This window comes from Pseudoliparis swirei, chromosome 7 (genome assembly GCF_029220125.1).
Source record: "Pseudoliparis swirei isolate HS2019 ecotype Mariana Trench chromosome 7, NWPU_hadal_v1, whole genome shotgun sequence".
Classification (NCBI taxonomy): domain Eukaryota; kingdom Metazoa; phylum Chordata; class Actinopteri; order Perciformes; family Liparidae; genus Pseudoliparis; species Pseudoliparis swirei.
Window position 1 is genome coordinate 13773074 of NC_079394.1, and position 23816 is coordinate 13796889.

General features: G+C 45.0%; 1 protein-coding gene across 5 annotated transcripts; it reads left to right on the plus strand.

Moving 5' to 3' along the window:
* Positions 1 to 839: 839 nt before the first annotated feature.
* Positions 840 to 22185, plus strand: LOC130196774 (far upstream element-binding protein 3-like). 5 transcript variants are annotated; one of them, XM_056419119.1, is made up of 18 exons: positions 840 to 1035; positions 3286 to 3391; positions 4543 to 4576; positions 4770 to 4819; positions 8528 to 8599; positions 8715 to 8772; positions 8841 to 9003; positions 9082 to 9180; positions 9352 to 9453; positions 9580 to 9682; positions 9758 to 9858; positions 11483 to 11621; positions 13912 to 14072; positions 14527 to 14597; positions 14687 to 14772; positions 15009 to 15080; positions 18579 to 18676; positions 19905 to 22185. In XM_056419119.1, the coding sequence occupies exons 1-18, from the start codon at positions 949 to 951 to the stop codon at positions 19920 to 19922; spliced, it is 1620 nt and encodes a 539-aa protein (XP_056275094.1). In that variant the 5' UTR covers positions 840 to 948; the 3' UTR covers positions 19923 to 22185. The 5 variants fall into 5 exon arrangements, with proteins under 5 accessions (XP_056275094.1, XP_056275093.1, XP_056275091.1 ...); XM_056419118.1 differs by having other exon boundaries at positions 841 to 1035; positions 8676 to 8772; positions 9565 to 9682; XM_056419116.1 differs by having other exon boundaries at positions 885 to 1035; positions 8676 to 8772.
* Positions 22186 to 23816: the final 1631 nt, after the last annotated feature.

Here is a 23816-nt window from a genome sequence, read left to right on the forward strand (position 1 = left end):
GAAGACAGACCTCACAGAGCTAGAGGTCACAGAGACGGACCTCACAGAGTCATAGGTCATGGAGACAGACATCACAGTCATCGGCTCCAGACACAGACTGTGAGGGTTCAGTTCTGTCTGTCTGTCCCAGGGTTTGGGCTTAAGGGAATTACCCACAATTCATAGCAGTGTGAGGATAAACAAAGAGGACGAGACGAGAGAGTTCAGTCTCTAAACTAAACAGTCTCTGAGACGTCAGGGTTCAAGGTCTCAGGGGGTCTCTGGTCCTGGACCTCAGTAAACCCTTCTCCTCCTTCTTCTACTCCTTCTTCATCTTCTTGTCCTCCTTCTTCTTCTCCTTTTCTCCTCCTACTTCTTCTTCTTCTTTTCAAAGTTCACTCCGCTCTCCACCTGTGGAGCTGTTCGGAGCACGTGACTGAATGCGGAAGCGGAAACAGCTGAGCAGCGACAGAGGTCCTCTAGAAATAGGGAAGTACCACTCTGCGGTTAGAAAACAGACCCGATCCGCAGAAAGAGTCGCCTGATCTCGAATCTAAGGACGTACACGTTGAACCGGCTGTTTAACCACATGGTCCCATGATTACGGGAGACAAACAGAAACCTCTAGTTGTGAATAAAACAAAGACAAAGCCATTAAAACCAGAACGGGCTGCTAATCCATTAATGTTTTATTGAAGTGTATTTATTTGTTTTCAGGTGGTGGTACTTATAAAAATCTTTCCTCAGAATATGTAATCGATCAATCAATTCTGTTAATCGTATTTTTATAACGTGTGACCAGTGAACCAGTTCAGGAGATTCCACTTCATTCTGGTTCAAGGAAACACCGTGCGGAGTGAGACCTCATCTCGTGCTACGTCACCCCTCTCTGCCGGCAGCCTTGAGCCCCAGTTAGCAGCGCGAGCTAATCCCGCTAACCAGCTAACGGCTAGCAAGAGTCTGCGTGTGATGGCGGAGCTGCAGGGACAGGCCTCGCTGGGGCAGCCGGGGCTGAAGGCAGACGGGCTGGCCGACGTTCTCCAGAGGGCCCGCCAGGTAACTGCCGCCTCGGGGCCCCGAGCGCGCGTTCCGGGTCATTTGGCTCGAGCCAAACCACTTTTTATTCGGATTTTCGACCGCGCGCTGCTAACTCCCCAACTTGTGGGCGCTCTGCGTGCGCGCGCACACACATACACACAATGTTAGCATGCTAACTAGCTCGGAAAGCAGCTGGGACTCGGACTTGCGGCCGGTTTTGAGACACTTTATCCGGTATGACAGGGCCTGGATCTTAGTTTAGGGGGAGTTTGTAGAGCTGTCAGCCGGAGGGGTGGGGGGGATTGTAACAGGGGGTGGGGGGAGGAGGGGGAGAAGTTAGTCCACACGTGTCAGTGGAGCAGGAGGAACCTGTTGAGACAGAAACACGGAGAATAACGAGTCCTTCGTCTCTTCACAGTAATGAGCCTCATAGGGAGCAGAGGGGGGCTCTCCAACTGTTAACATGGAGCCCCCCTCCCCGCCCCCTCCTTAGAGGCTGCTGTTTACTGTAACTTGGTTAACTAGGCTGCAGTTATGCAACGGCCTCAGCGCCATATAGGGAGGAGGTGTGTCTGCTGCTTATAGAGGGACAGACAGGTAGACAGACGTGTGTGTGTGTGTGTGTGTGTGTGTGTGTACGCACTGAGATAGTCACAATATTGAGCCATTGGTCTGCTTCTAGGTAGGAAGTGAGTTCAGGTACAGGGGAGTCCTAGACCCAGGAAGTCCTGTGTTTGATTGAAAGGTCTGTGAACATGTCACAAGACTCCAGACTGTTGTTGTACTCCATAGGCAGTCTGAAGAACCCGCCTTAGCTGGTCTGGACTCACAATAAATCATCCACCAACAGCGTCATATTTATGGACTCAAGCGCTGAAGTTAAGGCCAGATTTGGGCCGTTGGGAGGCTCTAGATCTGGACCGTAGGAGGATCTAGATCTGGACCAATAGAAGGGTCTAGATTTGGACTGTTAGAAGTGTCTAGATCTAGACCGCGAGAAGGGTCTAGATTTGGCCAGTTAGGAGGGTCTGGACCATTAGAAGGTTCTATATCTTGACCGTTAGGAGGGTCTAGATCTGTCGAGGTCGGCGATTAGTTTAAGTAGAAACGTGGCGTTGGCGGTCTTGCGTAACCACGGTCTTGCACGTGATTGGCTGGAATCGTCCGGTCAAAGGTCAGCTGTGTGTATGTCGTTGGGTGTAAGTCGTCACTCGTGAGTTTTGTTGTGAGGGTTCATCGGCGTGGTTAGCTTAGCATAAAACTAGAAGCGAGGGGGAAACTGCTAGCCTCTGGGTGAACTTGTTTATGTGGATCTTCTGACGGCCATGTTTGAATGAGATCACAAGACAGCCCTTCAATATTCCTTTAGAGCTCTTCCCCCACATTGCATTCTTAGAGGCGTGGCGTTGTGGGCGGGGCCTAACGCCGCGAGAAACCCATTCATAAACTAATTAACATTTGAATACACAAAGATTAACTTTCATATATTTAAAAAACGTATTTAATGAACACAAACGGTCGCAGGTTAATAATAAAACGTCTAAAAATAACAAAGATCTAAATATCTGAATTTAACATTTAAAATCAGGTTTAAGTTTAGTGGACATTGGGATTATTCAGGATTTATTGATTAGTATTAACACCGTTTTATTGATTTTACCTTCATGTTATTGCTGCTTTTATTTGTCAGGAAGCTTTAAAACATTCATAATGAGTCTTCCTGGTCATTTAAATAATGATTTAAGATCCTTTAAGTTTGAGCTAAAGCTACATATTATCCCTTAATGGATAATTAGCATAACAGGAAGTTTGAGAGAACCAAATAATTTAACTTCACATTTAGCTCCAACGTGAATCTACAGACATGAAGAGAATCATGGGAGTTGTAGTTGTTGAAAGCTGTTTTTGGGGTGTATTCAATATTGATTATGTTGTTGACCTCGTCATATTTATTGATTCACATAGATCAGTAGAACATGTGATCAGTAGAACGTAACATCAGGGCAATGTGACAACAGGGGATGCCTTAGGGCGGGGCTACAAGGTGATTGACAGGTCTCTATGTCCCTTCCTGCAAAAAAACAATGTGGCGACGGCCAAAACTCTGAATTAGAAGCTTCACAAACAGAGACGTCACCCTCTTAAACGCAGTCTGATCACAACACTAGAAAGCAGCAGCAGAAGATCTGATGGACAGAATACGTCCTCTAAGACTTTAGCTCTGTTAGTTGTGTCCAGTTGTTACAGATGTTCCTCTCTGTCCATCAGATGGTGGGTAAGATGGGCGGAGACGCCATGTCTCACCTCAACAGCTCAGGAGGCGTCGAGCCTTCGCTGTACTATCCTGGACAGAAACGACCAGGAGAAGACGGAGGTGAGGAGAACGGGGGTGAGGGGGTCAACTCATGAGAGACAGGCAGGAAGTCAGATGGTATTGAGAGACAGACAGGAAGTCAGAGGGCTCAGAGACAGACAGGAAGTCAGAGAGTACTGAGAGACAGACAGGAAGTCAGAGGGCTCTGAGAGACAGACAGGAAGTCAGAGGATTATCAGAGACAGACAGGAAGTCAGAGAGTACTGAGAGACAGACAGGAAGTCAGAGGGCTCAGAGACAGACAGGAAGTCAGAGGATTATCAGAGACAGACAGGAAGTCAGAGGGCTCAGAGACAGAAAGTAAGTCAGAAGGTACTGAGAGACAGACAGGAAGTTAGAGGGTACCGAGAGACAGACAGGAAGTCAGACGTTACTGAGAGACGGACAGGAAGTCAGACGTTACTGAGAGACGGACAGGAAGTCAGATGTTACTGAGAGACGGACAGGAAGTCAGACGTTACTGAGAGACGGACAGGAAGTCAGACAGTATTGAGAGACAGACAGGAAGTCAGACGTTACTGAGAGACGGACAGGAAGTCAGACAGTATTGAGAGACGGACAGGAAGTCAGACGTTACTGAGAGACGGACAGGAAGTCAGACGTTACTGAGAGACGGACAGGAAGTCAGACATTACTGAGAGACAGACAGGAAGTCAGACGTTACTGAGAGACGGACAGGAAGTCAGACGTTACTGAGAGACGGACAGGAAGTCAGACGTTACTGAGAGACAGACAGGAAGTCAGACAGTATTGAGAGACAGACAGGAAGTCAGAGGGCTCTGAGAGACAGGCAGGAAGTCAGACGTTACTGAGAGACAGACAGGAAGTCAGACGTTACTGAGAGACGGACAGGAAGTCAGACGTTACTGAGAGACAGACAGGAAGTCAGACGTTACTGAGAGACAGACAGGAAGTCAGACGTTACTGAGAGACAGACAGGAAGTCAGACGTTACTGAGAGACAGACAGGAAGTCAGACGTTACTGAGAGACGGACAGGAAGTCAGACGTTACTGAGAGACGGACAGGAAGTCAGACGTTACTGAGAGACGGACAGGAAGTCAGACGTTACTGAGAGACGGACAGGAAGTCTTTGTGTCTCTTCAGGACAAAACAAAGTCCTTGATGTTGAATCTGTGTCTCTGTCTCTCAGTAGGTAACCAGCTAGCAGCCATGGGGCATCAAAGGTATGATGAGCTAACATATTGATCTCACACACACACACACACTGAGGTGTGTTCAGCCTCATATTCCTGTTGGCTAATGGCAGCAGCAGCGTAACATAGATAAGTGTTTATAGATCTGTTCTCATCAACAACATGATCATTTATTGACTATGTGTGTGTATATATGTGTGTGTGTGTCTGTCTGTGTGTGCAGCAGGGTAATCACAGAGGATTACAAGGTCCCCGACAGGATGGTCGGCTTCAGTGAGTATGACCTCTGACCTCTCGCTGCTTCCCGCTGCTTGTCCAATCAGAGTCTAGTTGTCCAGCTGGTCTGAAGTGTGGGAGCTTGTCTTCATTCTGAACATGGAACATGCCACCTGTTCTAACACTCCTCACCTGAGGAAGAAACTCCAGTCTGAGCTAAAGCTATCCTAGAACCTTTAACTAGAGTTCTCTCAGCTGTCTTTAACCCACCTTAGAACCTTGCACCTGAGCTAGAACGTTGTTGTTTTTTCCTTATCTGATCTGGACCATTTGTATCTACTAAACTAGAACCTTCGTGCCCCATTTAACTTTTGTACCTGACCCAGAAACTTCAATCTAAACCAGAACTCTTCTCACCTAAATCTGAATAGTTTGACCCGACCTGGAACCTTCCACCTGGTTCTCAAAGTTAAAGCAAACATAGAACCTTTTTTACCACTTGACCTTGACCCCTCCAACTGAGCTAGAACCTTTTACTTGACTTGTATCTGAAGTTGAACATTTTCCTCTGGGCAACAACACTTACAATCTTTATACCGACTAAAAGCCTTTCTAGAAACCTAGAACCTGTTCCAGCCAACCACATACGTGACCTCGGCTTTAACCTGAACCGGAATTTTTTTACCCTGACAGAGAAACTTCAACCTGAACCAGAACCTCTTTATCCTCACAGAACCTTCAACCTGGACCAGAACCGTTTTTATCCTGACATAGAGCCTTGTTATGCTGATCTAGAACCTTGTTATGCTGAACTAGAACCTTGTTTTGCTTAACTACAACCTTGTTATGCTGAACTAGAATGTTTTTATGCTGAACTACAACCTTGTTATGCTGATCTAGAACCTTGTTGGTCTGACCTGGAACCTTGTCATGCTGATCTAGAACCTTGTTGTGCTAAACTAGAACCTTGTTATGCTGATCTAAAACCTTGTTGGTCTGACCTGGAACCTTGTTATTCTGATATATAACCTTGTTATCCTGATTTTGAATCTTGTTATGCTGACCTAGAACCTTGTTGTTCTGACCTTGAACCTTGTTAAACTGATCTAGAACCTTGTTATGCTGATCCAGAAACTTGTTATGCTGATCTAGAACCTTGTTATTCTGAACAAGAACAGCATTATGCTGATCTAGAACCTTGTTATTCTGGCCTGGAACCTTGTTATGCTCAACTGGAACCTTGTTATTCTGGCCTGGAACCTTGTTATGCTGAACTAGAACCGTGTTGTTCTGACCTGGAACCTTGTTAAACTGATCTAGAACCTTGTTATGCTGATCAATAACCTTGTTGGTCCAATCTAGAACCTTGTTATGCTGATCTAGAACCTTGTTATTCTGATCAAGAACCTTGTTGGTCCGATCAAGGACCTTGTTGGTCCGATCTAGAACCTTGTTATGCTGATCTAGAACCTTCTTATGCTGAACTAGAACCTTGTTATTCTGATCAAGAACCTTGTTGGTCCGATCTAGAACCTTGTTATGCTGATCTAGAACCTTCTTATGCTGTACTAGAACCTTGTTATTCTGATCAAGAACCTTGTTGGTCCGATCAAGCACCTTGTTGGTCCGATCTAGAACCTTGTTATGGTGTTCTAGAGCCTTGTTACTCTGATCTAGAACCGTGTTATGCTGATCCAAAACCTTGGTTTGCTGATCTAGAACCTTGTTATTCTGAACAAGAACTGCACTTTGCTGATCTAGAACCTTGCAATTCTAACATGGAACCTTGTTATGCTGATCTAGAACCTTGTTATTCTGGCCTGGAACCTTGTTCTGCTGAACTAGAACCTTGTTATTCTGATCAAGAACCTTGTTGGTCCAATCTAGAACCGTGTTATCGTGTTCTAGAACCGTGTTATGCTGATCCAGAACCTTGGTTTGCTGATCTAGAACCTTGTAATTCTAACATGGAACCTTGTTATGCTGATCTAGAACCTTGTTTTTCTGGCCTGGAACCTTGTTCTGCTGAACTAGAACCTTGTTATTCTGATCAAGAACCTTGTTAGTCCGATCTAGAACCTTGTTATGGTGTTCTAGAACCTTGTTACTCTGATCTAGAACCGTGTTATGCTGATCCAGAACTAGGGATGCACCGATCTGATCAGCGCCGATCCATATCGGCCGATATTCCCATTATCGGTTTTGATCGACGTTCTCAAAACTGCCGATCAGATGACGTAACATCTGCGAGAAAAACTATCAGACGTTTCAATCGCCGCCCACCGTAACGGAGACGATGCGCCCGGCGAGGGCCGCAGAGTGAGAGGTCCACGAGGGGATCCTCACCACCGAGCGGCGTCCCCGTCCCCCGAGTTGAATCTCTGGGTCGACTCAGCCGACTCTCACATGTCTGCCCCTACAGACTGATGCTCACGGGAAACACATTCGATCGGGAGCGCGCGAGGGTTTTGTTAAAGTTAGCGGAAGGATTTACGTGACACAACATCCGGTTTTGCAAAGTTAGCGGAAAGAACCACGTGAAAAAACATCCGTTTTTCAAAATAAGATGTCGACAAATCATACACTAACATATACAAGAAAAGAATGAACTGATTTTGTATCTTTATAGATCGTTTCTGAGATTTAGCTTAAATTATGCTAACATTAAAACATTTTTACTGTACCAAGGAAGAGTTTATAAAAATAAGTCAGACTTTTGTATGTTAAAAAAAGTCCTGTAAATGGATTTCCCCAAGAGTTCCAGGAAATGAATAATGCAGATGTGTTCCATACATATCTGAAATCCCCATCACTGGCAATCAATCAATTTTAATGTATTAATTAGGACATTTCTCAAAGTAAAAATCCTAAATGTTTAAAGAAATCGGTAATTTCTTTAATGTTTGAGGTGCTTTATATATGTATTTCCTCATAGTCCGAGGCAATAATTCTACACAATAAATAGAATGCTTCAATCGACACCGTGATCGGTCGTCGGTATTATCGGATCGGCAGGTACTGATTTCAGTGATCGGTGATCGGCACCAAAAAACCTGATCGGTGCATCTCTATCCAGAACCTTGTTATTCTGAACAAGAACTGCGCTATGCTGATCTAGAACCTTGTAATTCTGGCCTGGAACCTTGTTCTGCTGAACTAGAACCTTGTTATTCTGATCAAGAACCTTGTTGGTCCGATCTAGAACCTTGTTATGGTGTTCTAGAACCTTGTTACTCTGATCTAGAACCGTGTTATGCTCATCCAGAACCTTGGTTTGCTGATCTAGAACCTTGTTATTCTGAACAAGAACTGCGCTCTGCGGATCTAGAACCTTGTAATTCTAACATGGAATCTTGTTATGCTGATCTAGAACCTTGTTATTCTGGCCTGGAACCTTGTTCTGCTGAACTAGAACCTTTTTATTTTAGCCTGCAACATTGTTATCCTGACAGAAGCTGTTAAATTGAAGCAGAACCTTTTTTATCTTGACCCAGAACCTTTAACCTGAACCATAACACTTTTATTCTGACATGGATCCCTGTGGTTCTGATCTAGAACCTTGTTCTGACACAGAACCTTTAACCTGAACCAGAACTGTTTTATCCTGACAACCTCTGAATTGATCTAGAACCTTTTAAGCAGACCGAGATCGTTCACCCGAGCTAGAACTTGTCATCTGACCCTGAAAGCTTTTTTAGCTAGAACCTTGTCACAAGAACCGTCTCCCTTAAGCTCAGGATCATGACCGTCTGCTCTGGTCCTCAGTTATTGGAAGAGGAGGGGAGCAGATCACCAGGATCCAGCTGGAGTCCGGCTGCAAGATCCAGATCGCTGCTGGTGAGTGACCAGTGTTTATGTCTGGGGCTTTTATTGTGAAAGGTACAATATGTGCACTCATTTAATATATATATAGTGTGTGTGTGTGTGTGTGTGTGTGTGTGTGTGTGTGTAGACAGCGGAGGTCTCATGGAGCGGCCATGTTCCCTGACTGGAACTCCAGAGAGCATCGAGTGAGTTTCTAAACATCCACCTCCTCATCAGCTGCACACCTCCTCCTGCTCACCGTCTGTGTGTTTAGGCAGGCGAAGCGTCTACTGATCCAGATCGTGGACCGTTGCAGAAACGGTCCTGGTTTCCACGGCGATGGTGAAGGCGGAGCCTCCGTGCAGGAGATGCTCATCCCGGCCAGCAAGGTGGGGCTGGTGATTGGTCGAGGAGGAGACACCATCAAACAGTTGCAGGTAACGTGATTGGCCGTCTTGATGTCGCAGACTCCGCCTCCTCCACGTCCCTGATGCACATTGTTGTTGTGGCGTCAGGAGCGAGCAGGCGTGAAGATGATGATGATCCAGGACGGTCCGATGCCGACGGGAGCCGACAAACCTCTCCGCATCTCTGGAGACCCGTACAAAGTGCAGGTAAACACACCTGAAGGTCTGACCCCCAACGAGAGCCCAGGAGCCTCGTTGTGTTACTGATGGCCTTACGCCAGAACGACAGCGGAGCGAGCAGGTCACCTCCAAATAGAACGAGATCCCGGTGGTCCAGGGTTAGGTTCTGTTGACCCCCCCTCCCCCTCTCTCCTCCAGGCAGCGAGGGAATTGGTGCTGGAGGTGATCCGGGAGAAGGACGGAGATTTCAGGTCGGGACGCAACGACTTCAGCGCCCGTCTGGGAGGAGCCAGCCTGGACGTACGCACAAACCAACAACCTCTTGGCCTCTGTTAGCATCTGCTAGCCCACTAGCAGCTAGCCCGTGAAGCGCCCGTCTGAGCCACTACTTAAAGGTTCCTTCATGTCTAGTCCGTCTCTCTGCAGGTTCCAGTTCCCAGGTTCGCCGTCGGCATCGTGATCGGCAGGAATGGAGAAATGATCAAGAAGATCCAGAATGATGCCGGAGTCCGGATCCAGTTCAAAGCAGGTCCGTTCACACCAGGAGGTCCAGTTTAGACGTTGTCTGGTGGTCCCCACGTTAAACCGGTTTGTTTCCCTCCAGATGATGGCATCAGTCCAGAGCGCGTTGCCATGGTGATGGGTCAGCCAGACCGCTGTCAGCATGCTGTTCACCTGATCAACGAGCTCATCCAGACGGCACAGGTAACTAGGGTTGGGTACCGAAACCCGGTGCCAATATGGTACCGGTTCCAATACAACCGGTATTACCCGGACCGAAACGCAACGCACATTTCGGTGCTTCTTTCCGGTGCCTGAGCCGATTGAAATGGAAAAAAACTATTGTTGTGAACTTCTCTGGTGACTCCGCCCTGTCAGCAGGTTGCGATAGCCTCTCATATTTAAGTTTGACAGCGGAGGCTGCGCCGTGTGTGACGGCGTGAACCCGTGTCGAGCACACCAGCGTCAGGCTGGACGCGACCGGGAGGCCGTCACCGGTCCCCCTGAACACGGGGAGACCGATTATGACGAGCAGCCTCAACTCAGATTAGTACCGTAACGTTGATTGCAAGTCTTGCATTCATAAAAGTAGGCCAAGATAATGCATGTGTGTTGTATATTTACATATATACTTTGTTTTGTATTTTACTTTTATACTTCTATATCTTTCATCCCTGTTTTTTATATTTTGTGTTTTGTTTTTATTCTTGTGTGTTGCTGCTACTGTCACGACAAATTTCCCCTTGGGGATTAATAAAGTATATATCTATCTATCTATCTAAGATATAATAAATTAGCCATTATAACCATGCTTAAGCTAGCTCGTAGCTAGCGCTAGCTACGAGCGTGACAGTCTGCTATCAGATGTGTTGATGTCCAGCGGTCCCGGCTGTATACCCGGTGTTACCGGGAATATAATGACGGAGGAATAAAGACCGTGGGGCGTCACTTTGTTTCAGTGTAACTCTCGCTGTCAGAAGCAAAACTTTATTTGTCACGTGTCATCTTCAGTCCCTCTGATTGGTTGTTCTCTTTGCCCATCAACACAGTGACAGGATTAACCCTATAAAGTCTGCACATGACAATACATATCACATTATATAATGGAGAACATATATTGTGTATGTTAACAGTCTGATATCCGTTGTTTGTCAGTGCTCCATGATAACGGCTTCTACAGGGAATATGGCCGAAGAGGTTTTTAATGTCCTCATTGTGCGTTTAAAAAAAAAAGTATCGGTTCAGGCACCGTTTAGGCACCGGTATCGTTTTAAAAGTACCGGTTTAGCACCGGTATCGGAAAAAACCCAAACGATACCCATCCCTACAGGTAACTCACTCTCACTCTGTCACTCACTCTGACACTGTCTCACTCACTCATACTATCACTCTCTAACAATCAGTCTCTCACTCTCACATTCACTCTCTCACTCTACACCAGGGGTGCTCAATACGTCGATCGCGGCGTAGTATTGGTCGATCGCGTGACAGTAAAATAAATTGACCTGCCCCCCTGAAATTTTCTCTATAGCACGTTTTTGTTCTTTTATTAAACTAAACAGCCGCCTGTTGTTGATCGTATCTACACAACAGCATGTCATTTCTGTCTCTACGTGTCGCGTTAACACTTCTCGGCTCTCCGTCTCGCGCGCCGCAGAGTGAGCGCATCGGGACGGAGCAAAAAAAAGGCACTTGCACCCCCCCCCCCTCCCCCCCATAGGTAGATCATTTTGACTTGGTCATTTTATAAGTAGTTCGCGTGCTGAAAAAGTGTGAGCACCCCTGCTCTACACTGAGCTATGATTCACTCCTCTGTTCACTTTTGTAGGAGCGTGATGGCTTCGGCTCGGCCCTGCGAAGCGGCCGGGTCAGAGGTCGTGGTGATTGGACCATGGGCTCCCCCGGTCCACTACAGGAAGTGACCTACACCATCCCGGCTGACAAGTGTGGCCTGGTCATTGGCAAAGGTAGAAGAAGAAATATGTTCACTCTTACCAGTAGGATGACGTAGGGGAGTAGAGGAGCCTTGTAGAGGAGCGTTCTAGAGGAGTGTTCTAAAGGAGTGTTGTCGATGAGCGTTATAGAGGGGTAGAGGAGTAAATGAGCGTTATAGAGGGGTAGAGGAGTAAATGAGCGTTATATAGGTGCATTGTAGAGGTCTAGAGGAGCAATGTAGAGGAGCGTTGTAGAGGACTAGAGGAGCGTTGTAGAGAAGCGTTGTAGAGGACTAGAGGAGCGTTCTAGAGGACTAGAGGAGCGTTGTAGAGAAGCGTTATAGAGGACTAGAGGAGCGTTCTAGAGGACTAGAGGAGCGTTGTAGAGAAGCGTTGTGGAGGACTAGAGGAGCGTTGTAGAAGAGCGTTGTAGAGGACTAGAGGAGCGTTGTAGAGAATCGTTCTAGAGGACTAGAGGAGCGTTGTAGAGAAGTGTTCTAGAAGACTAGAGGAGCGTTCTAGAGGAGCGTTCTAGAGGACTAGAGGAGCGTTGTAGATAGGGCTGCAACTAACGATTATTTTGATAATCGATTAATCGGTTGATTATTTTATCGATTAATCGGATAAAAAAACAAAAAAACTTAAATTGTCAACCCTTTATTCAAAACAGGGTTTGTACGGTCATGGAAAACCTGAAAAAGTCATGGAATTTTTAAATGGCTATTAGCAGGCCTAGAAAAGTAATTGAAAAAAATAAAATCCCAAAATATTTGGAAAAGTAATGCAAATTTGTTTCATTCAAATGTTAATTTACACGGTATATATACGGTATGCTTTGGAATTCTCATTGTTATTTTAAATACTACATCTTCTCACTTTGTCACGTATAGACAGAGTTTTCACAAAATGTTTAATCATAGAAATTTGGTTTAAAGTCATGGAAAGGTCCTGGAGACCCACTGGTCACCATGGTGATGAACCCTGTTCACTGGTCACCATGGTGATGAACCCGTCACAAACAGACTGACAGCTTTCCTCTCCTGAGCAGTGGTCCCCATGTGGCCCCGCCCCCTGAACAATATCAGACGCGTTCCGATTTATTATTTTTTTCACCTGGCCCGCTGCCGTTGAGATTGCAGTGAGACGTGGAAAAAATGTGGAGTGGTGCTCTTCACAATAAAACATCTTTGATGTGTCGCGTCTCGGCCAATCAGCGTTCAGATGTCCACAGCGTTTGGGAAGTCAGGTTAGCTTGAATGTTAGTCCGCTACATCTGCTGCTGTCACGCTGCACGGTGTATCGATACAACAAAGTACCCGTACGTTAAAAACTATGTGATTTAGCATATTTTTAGTATCGATACTTCATTAAAAGAGCGTCCGATCAGAGCTCACGTCGTGGCTTATCTCCGTTGCCTTTCTCCGTGGAAAAATATTTTCCGCTCTCCGCCACGGAATAAATAACCATGTTTTCTACGTTATACTCTTGTGGAAATGCCACACACGTCGTGACATGTAGCGCCCTGGTGTCTGGGTTCATAACGTCACTCGTAGGCGCACTTAGCTCCGTGAATGTCTCAGACTACGTGAATGACTTCCGCTTCCAGCGCCACGTGAGCAGCAGCAGCCAATTAGATTCATCAACAGAGGAGCAGCTCAGCGCTGATTGGCTCTCAGAACGCAGCGTTCTGTCCTCTACCTCCGCTCTGGTTTCTCCTGCGCCGCTCTGCGCTCAAATCAACTTTGTTTATACTCCGTGACTTATTGAGCGCCGTAATAATTGTGCGACACAACGAATCGATAATGAAATTCGTTGCCAACTATTTTAATAATCGATTTTTATCGATTTTATCGATTCGTTGTTGCAGCCCTAGTTGTCGAGGACTAGAGGAGCGTTGTAGAGAAGCAATGGAGCGTTATAGAGGTGCATTGTAGAGAAGCAATGGAGCGTTCTAGAGGAGTAGAGGAGCGTTGGAGTGTGTGTGTGCATCCTTGTGCGTGTTTGCGTGTGTGGGGGTCAAGAGGGTCGAGCTGCAGCTTCCAAAATAAAAGCAGCAGGAAGACAGAAATGTCAAGCACTCAATGTTTAGACACCATATGGTCCCTATTCTATCTCCACACACACACACATACAAACAAACACACACTTAAACACTAAAACTGATCGTTTTAATTTTAATACACTGCAGTAAAAAATAAACTTAATAATGATTTAAAGATTTCATATCTTGTACCTTTACCCCTGTGTATAAGTACATTTGTGTGTGTGTGTGTACTTGTACCTTTACTCCTGTGTATAAGTACCTGTGTACTTGTACCTTTAGGAGGAGAGACCATCAAGAGCATCAACCAGCAGTCCGGGGCCCACGTGGAGCTCCAGAGGAACCCCCCTCCCTCCACAGACCCCAACACCCGGGTCTTCACCATCAGGGGCACCGCCCAGCAGATGGACCTGGCCCGCCAGCTCATCGACGACAAGATCGGGGTACGGAAACAAGCGCTCCTCCTTTAATGACCTTTATCCAGCTCACTGTCTTGGTTATTGTCTATTGTCGCGTATATAATTACTTAAACGCAGGATTCACCAAAACCTGCATCATCTTGGTTATTGTCTATTGTCGCGTATATAATTACTTAAACGCAGGATTCACCAAAACCTGCATGAGATGATGCTGGGAAGACTTAAGGTGGAATGAGCAGATGATGGGAAGATTTAAGGTAGAATGAGGAGATAAGGATTTAAGGTGAAATGAGGAGATGCTGTGAAGACTTGAGGTGGAATGAGGAGATGAGGATTTAAGGTGGAATGTCGAGATGAGATGATGCTGTGAAGATTTAATTGGGGAGATGAAGTTTTGAGGAATTAAGGTGGAATGTGGAGATGATGCTGTGAAGATTTAAGTTGGAATGTTCTAAGAATATATGTGTCTGGTCTCCAGGGATCGGGGATCATGAGTAATGGAGGTTTTGGATTCAGTCCCTTCACTCAGGGGCCTGCTGCACACCAAAAGTAAGATCTGATCCCTTTCAGTCTGTATGATGATGATGATGATGATGATGATGATGATGATGATGATGATGATGGTTGTGTGTGTGTAGCTGTGGAAGCGGTCAGACCTTCCTCACTGGCGTTTGGGGGAACACCTACCAGACCAGCTGGCAGAACCCTGGACAACAAGACCCTGGTCAGTTGTGTGTGTGTGTGTGTGTGTGTGTGTGTGTGTGTGTGTGTGTGTGTGTGTGTGTGTGTGTGTGTGTGTGTGTGTGTGTGTGTGTGTGTGTGTGTGTGTGTGTGTGTGTGTGTGTGTGTGTGTGTGTGTGTGTGTGTGTGTGTGTGTGTGTGTGTGTGTGTGTGCGTGTGCGCGTGCGTGCGTACACACAGTGGTGTTTCTAGGGTGGAACTCACTCTGCTTGTCTGCAGGTCAACAGAATCAACCTCAGAGCCTGATGGCCGACTACAGTAAGGCCTGGGAGGACTACTACAAGAAGCAGAGTACGAAACGTCTGTCTGTCTATATCTCCGTCTGTCTGGACGTCTGCCTCATGTCCCTCTGTGTGTCCTCAGGTCATTCTTGTGTCCTTCATGTCGTCCTTGTGTCCTTAATGTCCTCATTTAGTCCTCCTTGTGTCCTTAATGTCCTGCTTGTGTCCTTAATGTCCTCATGTCCTCCTTAATGTCCTTGTATCCTCCTTGTGTCCTTCATGTCCTCATTGTGTCCTTAATGTCCTCATTGTGTCCTTAATGTCCTCCTTGTGTCCTCATTGTGTCCTCATGTCCTCCTTGTGTCCTTAATGTCCTCCTTGTGTCCTTCATGTCCTCCTTGTGTCCTTTGTGTCCTCATGTCCTTGTGTCCTTAATGTCCTCCTTGTGTCCTCATGTCCTCCTTGTGTCCTTAATGTCCTCATGTCCTCCTTGTGTCCTTAATGTCCTCCTTGTGTCCTTCATGTCCTCCTTGTGTCCTCCTTGTGTCCTTAATGTCCTCCTTGTGTCCTTAATGTCCTCCTTGTGTCCTCATGTCCTCCTTGTGTCCTTAATGTCCTCCTTGTGTCCTTAATGTCCTCATGTCCTCCTTGTGTCCTCATGTCCTCCTTGTGTCCGTCATGTCCTCCTTGTGTCATTCATGTCCTCCTTGTGTCCGTCATGTCCTCCTTGTGTCATTCATGTCCTCCTTGTGTCCTTCATGTCCTCCTTGTGTCCTTCATGTCCTCCTTGTGTCCTTCATGTCCTCATGTCCTCCTTGTGTCCTTAATGTCCTCCTTGTGTCCTTAATGTCCTCCTTGTGTCCTCATGTCCTCCTTGTGTCCTTCATGTCCTCCTTGTGTCCTTAATGTCCTCCTTGTGTCCTTAATGTCCTCCTCTGTGTCCTCATGTCCTCCTCATGTCCTCCTTGTGTCCTTGTGTCCTCATGTCCTCCTTGTGTCCTTAATGTCCTCCTTGTGTCCTTCATGTCCTCCTTGTGTCCTCATGTCCTCCTTGTGTCCTTCATGTCCTCCTTGTGTCCTCATGTCCTCCTTGTGTCCTTCATGTCCTCCTTGTGTCCTCATGTCCTCCTTGTGTCCTCATGTCCTCCTTGTGTCCTTAATGTCCTCCTTGTGTCCTCATGTCCTCCTTGTGTCCTTAATGTCCTCCTCTGTGTCCTCATTGTGTCCTTAATGTCCTCCCATTCATGTCCTCCTTGTGTCCTCATGTCCTCCTTGTGTCCTTCATGTCCTCCTTGTGTCCTCATGTCCTCCTTGTGTCCTTCATGTCCTCCTTGTGTCCTCATGTCCTCCTTGTGTCCTTCATGTCCTCCTTGTGTCCTCATGTCCTCCTTGTGTCCTTAATGTCCTCCTTGTGTCCTTAATGTCCTCCTTGTGTCCTCATGTCCTCCTTGTGTCCTTAATGTCCTCCTTGTGTCCTAATGTCCTCATGTCCTCCTTGTGTCCTTAATGTCCTCCTTGTGTCCTCATGTCCTCCTTGTGTCCTTAATGTCCTCCTTGTGTCCTCATTGTGTCCTTAATGTCCTCCTTGTGTCCTCATGTCCTCCTTGTGTCCTTAATGTCCTCCTTGTGTCCTCATGTCCTCCTTGTGTCCTCATGTCCTCCTTGTGTCCTCATGTCCTCCTTGTGTCCTCATGTCCTCCTTGTGTCCTCATGTCCTCCTTGTGTCCTAATGTCCTCCTTGTGTCCTCATGTCCTCCTTGTGTCCTTCATGTCCTCCTTGTGTCCTTAATGTCCTCCTTGTGTCCTTAATGTCCTCCTTGTGTCCTCATGTCCTCCTTGTGTCCTTAATGTCCTCCTTGTGTCCTTCATGTCCTCCTTGTGTCCTTAATGTCCTCCTTGTGTCCTTCATGTCCTCCTTGTGTCCTCATGTCCTCCTTGTGTCCTTAATGTCCTCCTTGTGTCCTCATGTCCTTAATGTCCTCATTGTGTCCTCATGTCCTCCTTGTGTCCTTAATGTCCTCGTGTCCTTCATGTCCTCATTGTGTCCTTAATGTCCTCCTTGTGTCCTTAATGTCCTCCTCTGTGTCCTCATGTCCTCCTTGTGTCCTCATGTCCTCCTTGTGTCCTCATGTCCTCCTTGTGTCCTCATGTCCTCCTTGTGTCCTCATGTCCTCATTGTGTCCTTAATGTCCTCCTTGTGTCCTCATGTCCTCCTTGTGTCCTCATGTCCTCCTTGTGTCCTTAATGTCCTCCTTGTGTCCTCATGTCCTCCTTGTGTCCTTAATGTCCTCATGTCCTCCTTGTGTCCTTCATGTCCTCCTTGTGTCCTTCATGTCCTCCTTGTGTCCTTCATGTCCTCCTTGTGTCCTTCATGTCCTCCTTGTGTCCTTCATGTCCTCCTTGTGTCCTTCATGTCCTCCTTGTGTCCTTCATGTCCTCCTCTGTGTCCTCATGTCCTCCTTGTGTCCTCATGTCCTCCTTGTGTCCTTAATGTCCTCATTGTGTCCTTAATGTCCTCCTTGTGTCCTTAATGTCCTCCTTGTGTCCTTCATGTCCTCCTTGTGTCCTCATGTCCTCCTTGTGTCCTCATGTCCTCCTTGTGTCCTTAATGTCCTCATTGTGTCCTTAATGTCCTCATTGTGTCCTCATGTCCTCCTTGTGTCCTTAATGTCCTCATTGTGTCCTCATGTCCTCCTTGTGTCCTTCATGTCCTCCTTGTGTCCTTCATGTCCTCCTTGTGTCCTCATGTCCTCCTTGTGTCCTCATGTCCTCCTTGTGTCCTTAATGTCCTCATTGTGTCCTCATGTCCTCCTTGTGTCCTTAATGTCCTCATTGTGTCCTCATGTCCTCCTTGTGTCCTCATGTCCTCCTTGTGTCCTCATGTCCTCATTGTGTCCTTAATGTCCTCCTTGTGTCCTCATGTCCTCATTGTGTCCTAATGTCCTCCTTGTGTCCTCATGTCCTCCTTGTGTCCTAATATCCTCCTTGTGTCCTCATGTCCTCCTTGTGTCCTCATGTCCTCCTTGTGTCCTCATGTCCTCCTTGTGTCCTAATGTCCTCCTTGTGTCCTCATGTCCTCCTTGTGTCCTAATATCCTCCTTGTGTCCTCATGTCCTCCTTGTGTCCTCATGTCCTCCTTGTGTCCTTAATGTCCTCATTGTGTCCTTAATGTCCTCATTGTGTCCTCATGTCCTCCTTGTGTCCTTAATGTCCTCCTTGTGTCCTCATGTCCTCATTGTGTCCTTAATGTCCTCATTGTGTCCTCCTTGTGTCCTCATGTCCTCCTTGTGTCCTCATGTCCTCCTTGTGTCCTTAATGTCCTCATTGTGTCCTTAATGTCCTCATTGTGTCCTCATGTCCTCCTTGTGTCCTTCATGTCCTCCTTGTGTCCTTCATGTCCTCCTTGTGTCCTTCATGTCCTCCTTGTGTCCTCATGTCCTCATTGTGTCCTTAATGTCCTCATTGTGTCCTTAATGTCCTCCTTGTGTCCTCATGTCCTCCTTGTGTCCTCATGTCCTCCTTGTGTCCTCATGTCCTCCTTGTGTCCTCATGTCCTCTCTGTCCTCAGGTCAGTCGTCTCAGAGTTCTGTTCCCGACTACACTGCAGCAATAGCAGAATACTACAGACAGCAGCAGCCCTACCTGTGGAACGCCGCCCAGATCCAGGTACACACCTCTTCTTCACTTACACTGCACCTCTTCTTCACATCTTCTTCACCTGTTCTTCTCAATCTTCTTCACCTGTTCTTCAACTCTTCTTCACATGTTCTTCCCCTCTTCTTCACCCGTTCTTCAACTCTTCATCCCCCGTTCTTCAACTCTTCTTCACCTGTTCTTCAACTCTTCTTCACCTCATCTTCACCTGTTCTTCACCTCTTTATCACCTGTTCTTCAACTCTTCTTCACCTGTTCTTCAACTCTTCTTCACATGTTCTTCCCCTCTTCTTCACCCGTTCTTCAACTCTTCTTTACCTGTTCTTCACCTCTTTATCACCTGTTCTTCAACTCTTCTTCACCTGTTCTTCAACTCTTCTTCACATGTTCTTCCCCTCCCCTCTTCTCACCCGTTCTTCAACTCTTTTTCTCCCTGTTCTTCTCTTTTTTTTTTTTTACTTTGAAAAAGTTCCTGGACAAACTAACAAACTATACAAAGGAACAAAAAAATGAATTAATTAAAAAAATGAATGAATATGATGAAATTTAAATTAAACACATTATAAACATTCAGAAATAAATAATATATATATATGTATGTATATATAACATAGAATCAAAAAATATTGTTCTTATTTTCTTTATTTTTCTGTTAAAATCAAATGTCATGCATTCTGGATTCACCTTAAATCAACGAATTTGCCTCTTCTTCAGACCAAGTTAAAAAAGATTTATAACAGCTGAGTGTTTGTCAAGGCTCAGGAAACCCTTGCAGGTGTTTCACCTGTTAATTAGACAATTCAAGTGATTTGTTTACCCTACTAGTATACTTTTCATCCCTGATATTCTAATATTTAGAGATAGGATATTTGAGTTTTCTTAAGCTGTACAAATCAGCAATAAATCAGAATAAAGGCTTGAATATTTCAGTTAATTTTATGAATCCAGAATGAGGTTGAATTAATTGCATTACAGAAAATAAAGAACTTCATCACAATATTCTAATTTTCTGAGACAGTCCTGTATATATATATATGTGTGTGTTTATGTATTCTTCAAATGAACAGAGCCATCCAGAGACATTGGGCTTGTGTTGGTCTTCATGCATTTCATTAACCCGTGAATACGTCTCAATGAGTTTACAGTGACGTGGATGTTGTCTGGATGTGTAATGACGTTTTCTTTATGATCCTACACGACATGTTTAATCTGTCATTCGACTCCTCGGCTGCCACAACAGAACGAGGAAGAACAATGATGTCATTTCCTGTCTCTTCAGGATCACTAGAGGCTCCGCCCCCTCCGCTCACGGCTTGGGTCGGTCTTCCACGGCAACCGAATCGGGGTTCCCTAGCGCCGCTCTGCCGCTTCCTCTTCTTTTTGTAGAGAACTAAGGATTAACCCAAAAAATCACAAACTCTTTTCTTTTCTGTTTTTTAACCTGACAAAGTGGATATTTTGTGGGGCAGATGTTTGGGGCCTCCGGTCTCTCTCCACCAGTGTAGACCCGGTTCTTTTTTTTGTTTTTCTTTTTTTATCAAACTTGAACTTAAAGATGTATCAGTGTGGCTTTGAAGAGAAAAAAAATCCAGTATAATCTATATTTTGTCTAGTTTTATTTTCAATAAGCAAACGGTATGAGGCTTAGCAGTCTTGAGTGAGAATCAGATATTATTATTATGTTTATGATAATGTTTTAAAGCATGCGGCGGATTGTGTGTGTTGACTCTCAGTTATTTTATTTTATTTTTTTGGCATAGAAATATTTTAATAGCGTCCAGATGGAAATTTTATGTTTTACCGTCGGAGACAAAAAACTGTTTTTGTACTAAATTTGTGCTCGCCGGGTCTGCTCTCTACTTTTACCTGTTCAGCCGCCATCTTGTTTCCTTTGGTTTGTAGTTCTTATCCTGAACCTCTAGACTCTTTAGTTTTTATGATGACGAATACGTGAGGATTTATATCGCTGTCTGAAGACAGTCTCTCTGTGGTCGAGCGGCTCGGCCTCCACGGGATTCGAACCCTCGGCCCATGCTGCGGCGCTCAGCTCTCGGTACTCAAATGGGTGAAAAGTGCTATTTTCTTAAAAAGTGAAACATTATTGTCGTTGTTGTAACTTTAGTTTGTAGAAGAAGAGTTCGGAGCTGATCAATGAAGTTATCGATTCTATTAGCGATAAATTGGCTGAACTTCGTTAGCAAAGAGACGTGCGTTACCTCAACTGTGTTAGCGTATGTATTTTAGCTCCACGCGTAGGCCATTTGCGTTAGCTAGCAGACCGAGTTAGCTTTTACTGAACATGCACATTATTTTATTTTTTAGATATTGTGAATTTCTCCCATTTGAAAAAAATTCTAATTAAACTTTCAGCAAACTAACGAAATGTCTCCAAAGACCATAACAATATAACCTGATGATCAGGAAGAGAATCCGCTCTAAAACGACTCGGCTAGAGAAGGGAGCTACATCTTTCAATGACGGCATTAGCATTAGCCGAACATTCGTTAGCTTAGCCTTTATTCCTTAGCGTAGCTGTTTACCGCTCGATTCTGTTTCTCGAACATTCACGATTGTCGTTTTAAACACGTTAACAAACATGGAAGTATTTTTCTCTCCTTTCTGATCTACCCGTTAGCTTGTTTAACGCACACGGTTTTGATTTTGACTTTAAATGTTCACCCATGTGTGTTTGTGCGTTAGCCGGGCGTTAGCGGTTAGCTCGCCGTATCGACCACAGAGACGTTTGTCTGACTGAAAGATCTGCGTCTGTTGAGTTTAATATTGAATCGGTGGTTCTGCTTCTTGTGTGATGATGATGATAATAATAATGACGACGATAATAATGAGTTCTCCTGCACGGGGGTCTATTTAAATCTCTTTATCCAGTTTTGAGTATTCAGTTTGTCGATGAGATAATATGGTTTGTGTAAATTTCCACTTCCTGGCGGGTGCTCTCCAGTAAAATGTACTTTGTGCTGTTGATTTTGTTTAATTCACATGTTGTCTAACAAAGCAAAGACAAGCTGAGTGTTATTTTCTCAAGACTGCTAGGCTACCTGTCTCTCTCTCTCTCTCCCTCTCCGTCTGTCCGGGTTTCGGCACGTTCAATAAACTGTTGGGCTTCGTGATGATTATCATTTCTCCACCGCGTCTGTAATCGGACCGCGTGATCATGTGACCGTTAGCGCGGCGGCTCCCAGACGAGGACGGCGTCGAGAGGTTTACCGGAGTGGGCGGCGGCTCGGGGCCCGTCGGGTCCGAACCAAAACCTGCTGGTCCCACCGGCGCCCCCCCAACCGGGCTGGCGCCCCCTCCGGTAGCGCCTGCTGGTCCCTCGGCCTGACGGGGCCTTTTTGGTTTCTGTTTTCTAACTTGTAACCTGCAGATTTTTTCTATTAGATTCTATCGACCGATGAGAGTTGTGTTTTGAACCCGAGCCACGGGACTGTCGGTGGCCGAGGAAGAGGAAGATGATGTTGATGATTAACATGAGGGCTAATAAACAGGCTCCTTCTTTCTGACCCGCTGTGTTTTCATGGATCCACTTCACGGTAGTCGAGGAAGTGAAACGGAACGTATACTCAAAATGACACATAAATTAGTTTCTGTTCGAAGACTATTTGAAGATGTCAAATTCATGTTTACTTATTTTAGGTCACAAATTGAATCCAGATGTCAATACATTAGACTTTATCTGAATCAAATCACACTAACTCGATGAATCACACTTTAAATGGATTAAATCCAATTTGCTGGATGAATCACACTTTAGCTGGATAAATCACATAAAATGGATTAAATAAGATTTTAATTGGATTAAGTCAGACTTTTACATGGGGTTACTGCCACTAGAGAAAAACAAACTAAATATGTCTTTCTCAAACATTTATTTAGTTTATATTTATTTGTGCATTGTCAATATTTACAAAATCAGAAATATTGATGAGAGCTTTTAATAACGACATTGTCTTTTTCAATAGAACTTTATTGAATGATAAGAACAAACTGAGGGACCTGATTCTATAGATGTGAACAAGTGGAGCAGATAAACATGCAGTGAAACAGGAAGTCACTAATGACTCATCAGACTTCTTCTGTGGTGAATTAAATACACGAGAACTATTCCCCATGTACCCATTGTGTGTGAGTGTCTCTGTGTGTCACACAGAATCTCTTCATGTCCTGAAATGAAAAGTGGTATTTATCATTTATTCATGTTCCCAGAGCGGAGACAGATGGTCTGACGGACGGTGTGATGTCATCTGTCATTAAGACATTACTGTAATCACACACTCTTACACACTATCTCGCACACAAATACACACATGCACTCATAGACACTCTCTCACATACACACACACTCACACACTCTGACGGACCTCCAGGGATCAATGAAGCAGCTCTTCTGTTGTTCAGGCGTCGAGTCCCATGAACATGAATATGAACTCTTTACACTTGCAGCTCTCAGATGTGTGGATGTGATCTCTGGACCGGTGTGGCCCTCCAAGGTGCTCTCTGGACCCACACAAATATATATATACGTGTAATATTTATATGTATAAATATGTATATGTATATATATACATATATATTAATATTTATACACACATATATATTTACATATATATAATGTAATACCAGGATTTAAGGAGGAAGCGCCACTTCTATTGTAAAAGAGATGGATGAAGAGAGATGATGACTGATGGAGAAATCAGACAGGAAACGGAGTGTGTGTTCTGTAAGTACAGATGAACTGTGTGTGTGTGTGTGTGTGTGTGTGTGTGTGTGTGTTCTGTAAGTACAGATGAACTGTGTGTGAGTGTGTCAGACCTGATTAAACATTAAAGTGATGGTGAACTGGATCCAGTCCAAATGTTTCCCATGATGCAGCAGGAGCAATAAAACTCCATCAGCATTCAGTAAGAAGCAGGAAGTCTGAGGACGATGTTCATCAGGTCTTTAGTACTTATATAAATACATGATATATAAATATATAATACATAATGTGTAATTAACATGAACGCTGACTCATTCATCTGAATGTTAAAGGGCGTACAAGATGTTCTGTTTGAATTTTAATGTAAATATAGAATGCATCATTTATATTGTGACATAATATATACACATTAAATACATATATAAGTTAAACATA

What these genes read in the sequence shown, in the direction of transcription:
- LOC130196774 (XM_056419118.1), top strand. Translation starts at nt 949, where the DNA reads ATGGCGGAGCTGCAGGGACAGGCCTCGCTGGGGCAGCCGGGGCTGAAG. An exon ending in GCAGCCATGGGGCATCAAAG is followed by an intron (nt 4,577 to 4,769) that starts GTATGATGAGCT and finishes CTGTGTGTGCAG; the next exon opens with CAGGGTAATCACAGAGGATT. An exon ending in ACACCATCAAACAGTTGCAG is followed by an intron (nt 9,004 to 9,081) that starts GTAACGTGATTG and finishes TTGTGGCGTCAG; the next exon opens with GAGCGAGCAGGCGTGAAGAT.